We start from the raw sequence: 11,853 nt of genomic DNA on the forward strand, positions 1-11,853 counted from the left end.
ACCTGATGGGGGGTTGGTTCTAGCACTGACAAAGGTGATATGGGAGTTCCTGGGGCTGAACCTGAGGGTGCCCGTGGTGTCCTGCCCCAGCTGCCCTCTGACTATCAGGTTTGCAACCAGAGCAATTTCCATGTTTCCTTCTGTAAAGCTGCTCAGAGCAAAGTTTAGTCAGCACAGGATAAACCCCAGGGATGAGCGAGTCCCCCAGATCCCCCAGCCGTACTCTCTGTGGGCACTGGCTCCCATTCACCTTTTCCCAGTGATGCTCATTTGGACTAAGCCATGAAGAACCCCAAGCCAGGGGAGAGCACCAGAGAGATCACCAGGGAACAGAATCTTTTCACCTTCAGCCTGAAGGGAAGACACAAGAAAAGAGCTGGGTAAAAAGGAACAGTCAGAGCCAGATGTGAGGGATTTGCAGCTTACAGCAAAGTCACCTCTCACTGATATTCTCACTACCTTTTTTCTTCCACTTCTTGTTCAAACTTTTTATTTAGAACTACTTTTACATGTAGAAACATGTTTCTTCCTTACGAAAAATCACACAGTCTAATTTTGAAAAAATCAGGAAAAAACTGTTTTGGCATCCAGACATTTCTATACCCCCATCCAGCATGGATCTGGGGGATGGAGGGCCAGCCCTGATCCCCCAGAAATTTGGGGTTTTCATCAAGACATCATGGACTAAAGCTGGGCCCCCTCACACTGCAGAGCTATGACACCTGCCCCAGACGGTGCTGAGGCAGGAGCTGATGCGCTTTGTTGCCTTTAAGTTACGGTTTCTCTGTGTGTCTGTAGACACAGCCAAGCAGAAAATCACCAGCTTTAATATCCCACTTGTTAGCAGGGAGTGATTCGTGGCTGCCTCCAGGCTGACACTTCCCAACCTCCCACTTTTATTTGCTTGTCCCCGGTTCTGGGCTCGCAGTGCGAGGCTGCGGCTCATCACTCACCCTGAGATGCCTTTCATGGGTTTGGTCTTGGGCTTTTTTCTCATGCCTTCCTCTGCCATTTTCTGCAGAACATCACTCCCACTTAGAGCAGCTGAGCCTGCTGGAGAATTTGCAGAATATGAGTTCAGCACAGACCCCCCAGAGAGGAGCCTGTGCCAGAGGGTGAGGGGTTGCAGCGCTCCCACTGTACTGTATGAAACATCTCTACTAACATATTCCATCCCAACACACCCAGGAGCCCTGCTGATCTTCTGGAGAGAGGTAAGGAACAGTCAGGCTCTAAAACCTGACTGAGAAAGAGGAGAACTGAAAGAATTAAAGGGCTGGGTGATACTCTTGCATGAGCTAAACCCTCAGGGTTTCCAATGTCCCCCAATACAAATAATTTCACTGATAAATCTTAAAGTCTGGGTAAATTCTCAGTTTCGGGTTCCATTCGAATGAGAGCTCACAGCCAACAGGGACTTGTGCACCAAGTCTGAAGGAAAAACCTGATCTGCTTAATTACATGGTACAGACAGAAGTGGGAGCAGGGAGAAACCTAAGATGGGCAGTGGTGAATTCTGCTCTTGGAGCCACACGTGTCATTGTGACTACTGGATGAGCAGCTCCCATTGCCCAAAGGCTCATGGGGTTGTGCAAACACTGGGGGAGGACGTGGGCTCAGCTGGGAGATAACACAGTGAAAATTGTGATAACCTCAATAATATTCTTACTGATTTCAGGCAGGGTTGGAGTGAGGGTGAGAAGAACATTCGCCTGCCAAGAGAATGGGGTCCTTAGCCCAACCCTGTCCTAACTCCACCATGGGAGATCCATCCATCCCACCAGACTGCAAACGGGCTGCACAGAACTCTCCTCCAGGCTGCTGCTGTCCCTGTGGCTGGCCCTTAGACTTGTGGCCACCACTGTCTCAACCTGTCCCCTCCTGGGTGCCCCACCCAACAGGACCCAGCTCTGGGAGCTCAGCCTGGTGAGGTAATGCAGCACAAAGTAATTTATTTCCTCTCTTCATTTCTGTATAAAACTTGTCATGAGGTTTAATCCGTCATTACCTCCTTCCCAGAGCTGTGCTCAGTGGCCCGCTGCTAAGCCCAGACAAGGAGATTTACATCTTATCTAACAGGAGTGTAAGATTTATGGATAACTCCCGACAAGGAGCACATCATGCCAGAAAGACACTTTTGTGCTAGTAACTTGATCAGTCATTATGCTGTGAGTTGACATCTAATTAAGCCTCCACAGGCATCATCAGGTCCAGAACAGCTCTTCAGGAGGAGAAAATCCACCTCTAAGCATCGTGGTGGCAGCTTATCCCCAACCCTTGCACTTCTGGAAGAGATAATAACGCTCCCCAGAAAATCCCCAATCTCAGGGAGAGCTGCCAATATCACCTGCACTGAAAAAAGGAATCGCAGGGGCAAATTCCCAGCTGCTGCTCTAAAACACAGCAAAGACTCATTTCTCAGAGACTTTTCTAGGCTGCGTCCTTGTCCCTACCAAAGACAGATCCCACAAAACACCTCCTGTGGCTGCAGGGGACTCATCTGAGGGTTACAACCTTCTCAATGGATTTACTTTTCTGAACACATTTCTTGCCTCCCAATGGGCTGCCTACATCAGTGTGGAAGCGTAAATCCTGCTCTCCCTTGGCAGGCTGCTCGATCTTCATATTTTCTCTTGACACTGCTTCCAGGATACCTTCGATGGAAATGCACAGCGTGGCTGGAATGCTGCTTTTCTTGGCATTTCCCTGTCATGCTGAGCAGGAAAGCAACACAGTGCTGGGGAGAGCCAAGGGCTTTGAATGCCTCAAGATGCACCTGGAACCAGCGCCCGGCACCTCATGTCACTGACACACAAAGGACAATGGCTGCTGCCCAGGCTGCAGGTGTTTCAACAAGCCCTGAACACCTCACCCCACTGCCAAGGCAGCCAGACCAAAAGGGGCAACTCAACCCTCTCTGGGAGACTGGTCATGCCTCAAAGCAGAGGTCACAAGTATTGGGGAGGGATGGGGGGAAGTCAGAACACAGAGGGGAACTGATGTGGCCAGGGAGGGTGTGTGTATATGGTGTTTGCACGGGGTCCATGCTCTGTCCTCCAGGCCAAAAGGAAGCCAGGAGAATACGATGGACATCAAGCACAGGAAGGAGGGGAACTCTTATTCCCTCCCATGAATGCTTTCACTGCTTGTAGAGACATTGCCAAAGAGAGGGGATGTCACCCACCATTTTTCAGCCAGTTGTAATAAATATTGCCAGTGGCTTCTTGTTGGGAATGGGTTAAAGAAAGGAAGGGATTATTGCACATGGGCTATTTCATATCTTCTGTCTGGTCTAGAACTCGCTGAACCCAATAGAAACACGTTACCTTCAACAGACTTACCCAGGCCTGATGGAAAAGGAGAACATCCTGAATAAATTGCCAGGATCTCCTTCAGGTCATGTGCTGATCTCATCCCTTCTGGTCTGAGCTGCCCAGCTGGGAGAGTGACACAAACCACAGCAGCCTCTTGTAGAATCCTGGAATAGTCTGGGTTGTGGGGAACCTTAAAGCTCATCTCATTTCAACCCCCTGCCATGGGCAGGGACACCTTCCTCTAGACCAGGTTGTTCCAAGTCCCATCCACCCTGATCTTGAACACTTCCAGGGATGGAGCAGCCACAGCTTCTCTGGGCAACCTGTGCCAGGGCCTCACCACCCTCACAGGGAAGAATTTTTTCCTGATCTCTAACATAACTCTGCACTCTGTCAGTTTAAGGCCATTTCCCCTTGTCCTGTCTTTCCATGCCTTTGTCACAAGTCCCTCTCCAGTTCTCTTGGAGCCCCTTTAGGCACTCGAAGGGGCTCTAAGGTCTCCCTGGAGCCTTCTCTTCTCCAGGCTGAACAACCCCAGCTCTCAGTGTGTCCATAGCAGAGGTGGACTTGGAGGTGCTGTTCCTGTGGTGTTCAGAAGAAAGGGTGGCTGCAGAGCAAAGAAACCCACCTGTTTGCTTCCTAACAATGTTTGATTTCTTGGCACCCTCCACCCAGAGGCCTTTCTTTGTGCTCCTCAGGAACACCACAGTGAAGACAAGCTGCCCCAGCACCTGCTGTTCAATCCCTCACCTCGCCAGGTCAATGGCCAAAGTAATCAAGTCTATAGGGAAACAATAAAAATGGTACAGAAAACAAAGCGTCCCCCCAGTGTCCTGGTTCCCAGCCCTCTTTGCCAATTCCTGCCCCATCAGCTTTGGTTGGAACGATATATAAAACCAGCAGAATTTCTTGGTGTGGCTACGGCAAGACACAGACTGAGTGAGAAGAATGGGAAGACCAGCCAGGAGAGGTAAAGATGCTTTGCAAACTGAATAGCTTGATACGGGCATTGCTCCTACTTACTGTTGTGTGTCTCCATAAGGGTCAGCACTCACCAGAAGTGATGCTTTCTGCAAAGACTGAGATAAATATGTATGTTTTCTGCAGGTTAAACTTTCTGAATTACTTGTTTTTGTAATGTTGTAAGAGCATTAAAGACATTGTAAACAATTCCCAAATGTTTTTCGGAGACAGATAACACTTTCACCTTTTCATTTGATTTTGTAACTCCTCCATAACTTCCATTCCTTCCTCTATTAATTTTAACTTCTGTTTATTTGCTGTTTTTATACCAGTTGTGGCCATTCTGTGCTCCTCAGCAAGTGAGATATTGCTGCAGGCACTGTTCTAGCTCACAGGATTGCAGAGGCTCTTCAAGGCTGAGCCTTCTGTCAGTGCTTTTAAGACACCACATGAGAGCTGTGGGTCGTTACTGCACCAAAGCTGACAAGCTCCCCACCACAGCCTCAGGCAAGGAGCAGATCTGTGGCTCTGTGCCTCAGTGGCCAGGCAAGGGCCATGCTGTTCTGACCAGGCTGGTGTGGATGCCCTCTTCCTCCTCCTCTTCCTCTTCTTTCTCCTCCTCCTCCTCCTCCAGGCGCTGGCATGGCAATGCTCTGCACCCTGAGCATCTTCCTGAGCCTCCTGGTCCCAGCTCACAACACCAGGTCACCCGACTGTGGCGGCATCCTCACCCCCTCTGGACTGAGATACCGTAAGTGCAGACCCACATCTCCCACGCCAGTAGCAGGGAGGGGAGGCAGGGACATCTTCCACTCCAGTGGTGAAACACCAAATGCTGGCACCAGAATCCTGTGCCACTACTCAGCTCACCTGCTTTACTCCCTGCCTGTTGCTAGCAGCAGGGGGTTAGTAAGGGATGCAAATGGGTTTCAGTCTGTCCATCAGGACACAAGCCCCAGAGGCTCCCATAAAACATCTGCCCTGTTTTGCAGTTGCTGAAGTTTCAAAGCCACATGCAGAGTCAGTCCTCAGGCACGACTTCATGGCCCCGCCAGCCCCAGACCCGTCTCCCATCTCCCCAAGCAGGTGAGTTGCCCTCTCTTGCCCAGGCTTGCTGCCATATCCCTGGTTCACACTGGTGTTTGAATATTGTCACAAAAGGCACTTCACCAGTGAGGGAAAAATCCTCCTGGAGACCAGGAGGTTTAGAAATGAGCTCCTGGCTCCTTCTTTGAGGTCCAAGGGTAGCAGAACCCATGCTGCCCTCAGGGTGTGGATTTTATCTGTGCAGTTCTTGTGAACTTTTGGGGGTTCTCAGGGACTGCGTATCAGTCTGTGTTGGTCTCCCAACACCTTCCTTTCTGCTCCAGCAGGAACCAAATTATCTCTGTCAAAGTTGACAAGTTTTCCCTGACCCTGATCCCTGACACCGGGATGCGGCTGAGCATCGAGGTGGACCTTGGCACCACATCTGCCCTGTGAGTGCTGGGGCTGCAGGGATGGAACCAGCCCAAGCTCAAGGCTGGAGTGACAAAGCACCTCCAGGAGCAAGGACAGCCTGGGGGGAGTGTGGCCAGGAGCACTCCTCAGCTCCAGCCTCTTCCTCTCCTCCCCATCACAGCTCAACCACCAAGGAGATGAGACTGTCCATCCTGGCAGACCTCCATGTGGACATGAACCCCGAAGGAAACCTGGAGTTGGTGACCTCTGACTGCAAACCCACCCTGGAGGAGGTGCAGAGCACTGAGGGGGTCACTGAGGACAGGTCAGCCCCGCAGTTTTCCTCCTTGTGGGATTTGGGTAACAGCTGAAAGAAGAAACTGAGGCACAAGTGTTTCTAGGCTGGAAGGTGATTGGATTGAGACGTGCTCACCGCCCTCAAAGCTCAACACTAAAACGTTACCTTCATGGGAGGAACTTTCCTCTACTTTTGGGGTGGTTTCCCCATTTTAAGAGAGTTTCAGTCTGTCACAAAGGAGCAGTACTTTTAGAGTTGTGCAGCTGGAATGCTTTTAATGCAAGTCCAGTGGCAATTCTCTGGTGGTTTGGGATTCTGAAGAGTAATCATAGCTTAACAGATGATAGAAAACAATGGTAATTCTGTCTCTGGATGCCTTTTGGGTCAGATAAAAGACACTCACCCACCTTTGGCTGATCTGGTTCTCTCCTAACTTCTGTTCTGTTGTTTTCACCCAGCAAGTCCTCAGGATCGGACGTGGACAAGCAAATCAACGTTGAAAAAGTAAGATAAAGTTTGTAAAGGCATGAGACAGCGCTGTACAGGCCTGTAAGAATTAGAGCACTTTATGGTGCTATTCCCCCACAGCTCTGTGCTCACTGGACACTGCCACCATCCCCTGGCTCCTGCTGTCAGCAGATGGCAACACCCACCTCAGAGGCATTCCAGGGAAACTCAATGCCAGCAAACCCCCGTGTTCATCTATCACCTCTCTTTTTGTTCTGTATTCCATAGATTTGCCTGGAAGTCTCCAAACTGCTGCTCTTTCCAAATGAACGGCTGATGTCTCTGGCAGGTGGGCAGTTGGCTTTCAGTCTCATTATGGACTGAGGGTTTCAAGGACCATTTTGGAGCAGGTTAATGAGGTGGGATAAATTCCTACCCTGCAGCAGCAGAGGCTCTGCTGCCATCATCTCCCTGGGGACTTGCTCCCTCTGCCCAGCTCTTTCCCTGTCTTTTTCACTCAGGAAACCCAGACACTTCCTGGAGCCAATACCCTGTCACTGCTTCCCTCCTCTTACTGAGCATCCCTCTGCTCCATTTGCAGCTCCATTCCCCATCACACCGAGCTGCCAGGTCCAGTACCTGCCCCTGGCTGCCCCCATGTACTCTGAACAGGGAATTATCATCTCTTTGCAAGTAAGTCCTTACTTTTCATCTCTCACAGCCCAGCTCCAGTTCTTGGAAGAGCTGCTTCCTTGCAGTGCTACTGAGACACCTGAAACTCCTTTTCTCCTTGCCTGTGTCCCTGCAGACAACTTTCCAAGTGGCAGGGACGGTGATCCCCCTGCCAGTCAGCCCTGTGCCTTTCAGCATGCCCGAGCCAGTGAGCTCCAGTCCTTCCCACCTCATCTTGGCTTTCTCTGAGCACTTCTACACCAGCTTATTCTCTGCATTGGAAGAGTCTGGAGCCCTCAATGTGAGCCTCCTGGTGAGTGGAACAAGGCAGGAAGAAAGGAGTGGGAGATACACACTTGGAGGGACAGCCCTGCCCCAGAAATGACTTGGAGGAGCCGCATGCCCTGCACAGAAATGAGAGTGTGTCCAAGCACCTACAGGAGTCACAGCCCCTCAGCCCCAAGCTCTTAAAAATATTCCTGGTCTAATGGTGCATGGAGAATTTGCCGTGAGGAGTCACCTGCACACTGTTTCTGGCATGGGCTGGTGTGAGGAGGGCTTCTGCACATACCCAGGGGTGGGATGGTGCTCTTCAGAGGGGCTGCATGGCCACGCTGGACATGAGCCCTGGAGCAGCAGCCCTGGGCAACCCTTGGTCTGATCATGAGCTGTGCTTGGTGTTTCAGAGCTCGCTGACCACTGCCACCTTGGCTGAGAGGATCACTCAGGTGTGTTGCTGTGGCTGTGACCCCAAGAAGCACAGCCCCAGCTCAGGCAGTGTTCCCCACCTGCCCACCTCCCACCCTGGGGGTGCAGGGATGGCTGCCATGCCCAGAAACAACCCCGCTCCCTTGGCAGATGGGCTCCCTCTTCCAAGAGGACCTACCAGTGGTGCTTCAAGCTGTGACCCGGAGTTCACCTCACGTGGCACTGGAGGAAGACAAAGCAATCGTGAAGCTTTTCCTTACTGCCCAGATTGGAGCAGGATCATCCCTTTTCCAGAGCTTCCTGAGTGTGAATGTGGTGAGTGTGGAAGCACGCCGAGCTTGGGAAGCGTGTGCTGCAAGTGTGTCCATGCTGCCCACGGGCACTGCCCCTTGCTCTGAGCCCTGGCCCCACTGCAGGGGCTGATTCAGCCTTTTTCCATCACAGTGCTCCCAGTCTCCAGCAGTGTTTGCCCACGTGGCATTGTGCAGGATGCAGGGAGCACTTTGCAGGAGGCAGCACATGGATGGGTTCATCATACCCCACTCTTCAAAGCTGAAGTGGGGCCAATTCCTCACTGATCCTGCCCTCTGTTCCCCTCACAGGATGTGACTGCCAGGCTCCACTTCAGCGTTGCCGACACGAGGATGATCATCTCTGTGGCAGCCATAGAGTAATGAGCCCAGCTGCGGGAGCCTGAAGGGGACACGTCCCAGTCCCAGCAGGGAAAGGACAGGCAAAGTGGTCTGGGGAGGTTTTTAGCTTTTAGAGTTTGGGCATTGCAGAGGTAGCTTCTTCCCAGGGAGACAGTGAAATTCCACAAACACGAGTAGGGAGAAAAGTGGGAACTGCAGCTTCCACACTCCCACAAAGGCCTTGAGTCCAGACAGGGAGTTTGGGGAAACAGGAGAAACTGCTAAATACAGCTCAGCACCAGCAGCTCCTCTGCTGCTCTTTGTTTTCCAGGGATATCGAGCTCAGCCTGGCTGCCTCTGACGTGGGTCCTGTGCTGGTAGGTACCTCCAGCTGTGGCCACTCCTGGTACCATCCTCTAGGAGCCTGGTCCCCCTCAGCTGCCCCAGCCATCCTGGGCAGTGGGTGCCAGCAGGGAAATATGGAAATACTGACTTTGGGTGCTTGCTGCATCTGGTGGAAGGGACAGTTGGGTCCTTGTGGGATGGGAAGAGGTGCAGTAAGCATCAGGACCCTCTCACGGGTCTCTACCCCTCTCCTCATGCTTTAGCCCCACACCATGCATTCACCCTGACTTTCCCCCACAGGCTGCCTTGCTGGAGGAGTTGTTCCTGCCCACAGTCCGTGAGGAGGTGCCAGCCCAGATAAACGGTGAGGAGATGGGAGCTCTGCGGGTGCTGCCATGTGGGATGATCAACATGGACCCAGACAGCACCCAGCCGGCAACTTCCCCTCTTTCTTTTTCTCAGTGGTCCTGAGACAAGGTGTTTTCCTGCCCCATATCACCAGTTTCACTTACACCGATGTCAACATCACAATTCACAAGGTAAGAAATAAGACATTTAAATTGCTCCCTGCTGTGCTTGATTTAAAGGAAGCCTGGGAGCAATGCTAACCTCCCAGCATCAGAATGAATCAGAGCCTGATCATCCAGCCCTGGTAACCTGCAGAACCAAGTTCTGTTGCCTTAAATAGGCCCAGCTTCTCTTCAGCCCCATGGACACAGGCAGTGGTTGTGTCCAAAGGGCTGTGGGGGGTGGTGAAGCCCCGTGTGGGCTGATGGAGCCACACAGGCACCATGCTCAGTCCTCCTTCCTCCCTTCCTTGCTCAGGACTATGTCTTGATCCCCTGCAACCTCCAGCTAGAGGCAAAGACTGGAGAGGCGAGCACCCGGGAGTGAAATCCAGTGTCTGGGGTAAAACAGTGGCAAAATCATTCCGCTGACTCTCACATCTCGCTCTGTGGTTTGTCACTGCTTGAAACGTTGAAGATCTTCTCTCTTGCCTTACTAAAACATCATGGTTTTATATTCTGGATAATAATGGTGTTGCACTAGCACCTTTCTCTTCCAGCCCTGCTCCTGGTAGTTTTGTTGTACAGAGGATGGATTGTAACAACGTTCCACGTTTTAATTAAACATTTCTCTTTAATTCCGCATTTGCTGGTGTGACTATTGACATTTTTCCCCCCTCAACAATTTGTATCTAGAAACAGATTAATTTTGCCCATCATGTCCAGACCCTACATTTAATCAATTCCACTCATTTACAAGGATGCAAAACAGACTCGTGCCTCTGCAGAACGACACAACCCCTACAACGAGAGATCTTTCATCTGCTTTTCCTCCATGTCTCGTGTTACTATGGGAACATTACAGCTGGTGTGTTTCCTGGGTCAGAAAGAGGAGGAGGGGGAGGAAATCAGTCTGCAGAATGGTTTCTAATTTTAGACCTGAAGGCAGTTATATTTTCAACACTTTGCTTCTGAGAAAGCTCATCACAGAGAAAATGCTGAATGAGAGGTGATTGCGCCGGCGCTGTGGTCACTGGCATTGGGATGCTCTTTCCTACTGATCAAACACATTTCCCAGTTGTTCAGGAATGTAAAAGGGGGATAAAACACCCACAACAGACTCAGGCATCCAAAAGGGAAGGGTGGGTGGTAACAGAGCTCCAAAAGCTGCCCCAGTCACTCAATCACTGGGTGCTGCTGCATCTACCCCAGCCAGGGTGAACACGGGGCTTTGCTGATGCCCGGGAGGAGCATCCTCATCCCTGATCATGCAGCTCCTGCCTCAGCTCTCCCACGGTGATGCCTCACGTAACACCCCAGCCATGAAACCTTATTAATTACATCCACATCTGCTTTCACTTGCTACAACTACACCCATCATTTCTGGCCTCTGAAGCTTCTGAAAAACACTTCAAAACCTTGTATTTCAAAGGCTCAGAAACAGGAAAGCAAACAAATAAGCCAGGTTGATTTACTGCAAGGAGTAAAGAACCCTGAATGTTTATGTGCCCAGAGTGGGGACCTGACTAATGATGTTAATGCCTGAGGTTGGCCATAGCAGGAACAGCTCCTAATAAAAGTTTCCTGGTAGAGCTGCAACCATTATTCTTTGACTAATATATGTTAAACCAGTTTCCCAAAAGGAATAAGTTACCGTAGTAAAAAGATGCATTTCTTTGACAGGGAATATTCTGGCTTCAAGCTTCACTGCATGACTCTGCCTCTCCAGCACAGGGCTGGAGTCTCAGGAGCTGCACCCTCAGCTGCCAGCCCCACCTGGGAATAGCCACAGGCTTAGAGCAGAGCTGGCTCATGCTGGAGAATGAGGGTCTTCTGCTTCTCACTCCAGTCACCCCATTTACTGAGACCCCCAGCACAGCCAGGGAAAAGGAATGCTGAAAAAATGTTTGCATTAGCCCCTTTGACATGCACAAAACCCAGCACTTTCCTGGGCAGTCCTGCGGGAAGAGCTGTCTGGTGACACCCAGCTTCCCTCACCACCGGCACATGAAGCAGCAGGCACCAGGCAGGTTGTTCAAACCCTGGAGCAGGGGGAGCAAGCCCCTTCTGCAGCCCCCATGAAAGAGCAGAGGGATGCAGCTTTTGCCAGGGGCATCACTGGAGCAAGAGCCAGAGAGCTCCAAGTCCCACGTGCAGCCAGGAGCACAGCCAGTCCCTGGCAAGCCCTCCTGCTGCTCATCCAGCTCAAGATTTTCCAGCCTGTCAGGGTACCAGTGTTAAAGAAACTTTCCTGAACAGGATTGTCCCAGCTCTTATGAGTTCTGGATTGCAGTTTCCTGCTCTGGATATGCTCCTGAAGCCACTAGAAATTTAGATGTACATGTTGAAGAAGTGTCAAGTAATACTGAGATGCTGCCCTTTCCTTTGGAAAAGGCTCCTCTACCGCTTCCCCTCAGTCCCATGTGATGAGCAGCATGATGGAGGACAGATCCCAAGAGGATTACCCTTTTCCAGGGGCACAAGATGGCTTTTCCATCTTCTGTGACCCTGGGCTCGCAGCTGTGCCA

At 51.2% G+C, this 11,853-nt stretch overlaps 1 protein-coding gene across 1 annotated transcript; it reads left to right on the forward strand.

Annotated features, from left to right (window-relative positions):
• Positions 1-4,919: 4,919 nt before the first annotated feature.
• Positions 4,920-9,713, forward strand: LOC309579574 (protein TENP-like; the record flags this gene model as incomplete). Its single annotated transcript, XM_082292980.1, has 15 exons — positions 4,920-5,028; positions 5,270-5,363; positions 5,648-5,755; positions 5,899-6,042; positions 6,474-6,519; positions 6,751-6,811; positions 7,064-7,155; positions 7,271-7,447; positions 7,821-7,862; positions 7,993-8,157; positions 8,445-8,512; positions 8,806-8,851; positions 9,120-9,183; positions 9,282-9,358; positions 9,645-9,713. The coding sequence occupies 15 exons, from the start codon at positions 4,920-4,922 to the stop codon at positions 9,711-9,713; spliced, it is 1,362 nt and encodes a 453-aa protein (XP_082149106.1).
• Between the last annotated feature and the right edge of the window lie 2,140 nt (positions 9,714-11,853).

Source organism: Coloeus monedula, assembly GCF_965178545.1.
Source record: "Coloeus monedula genome assembly, chromosome: 17".
Taxonomy (NCBI): Eukaryota; Metazoa; Chordata; class Aves; order Passeriformes; family Corvidae; genus Coloeus; species Coloeus monedula.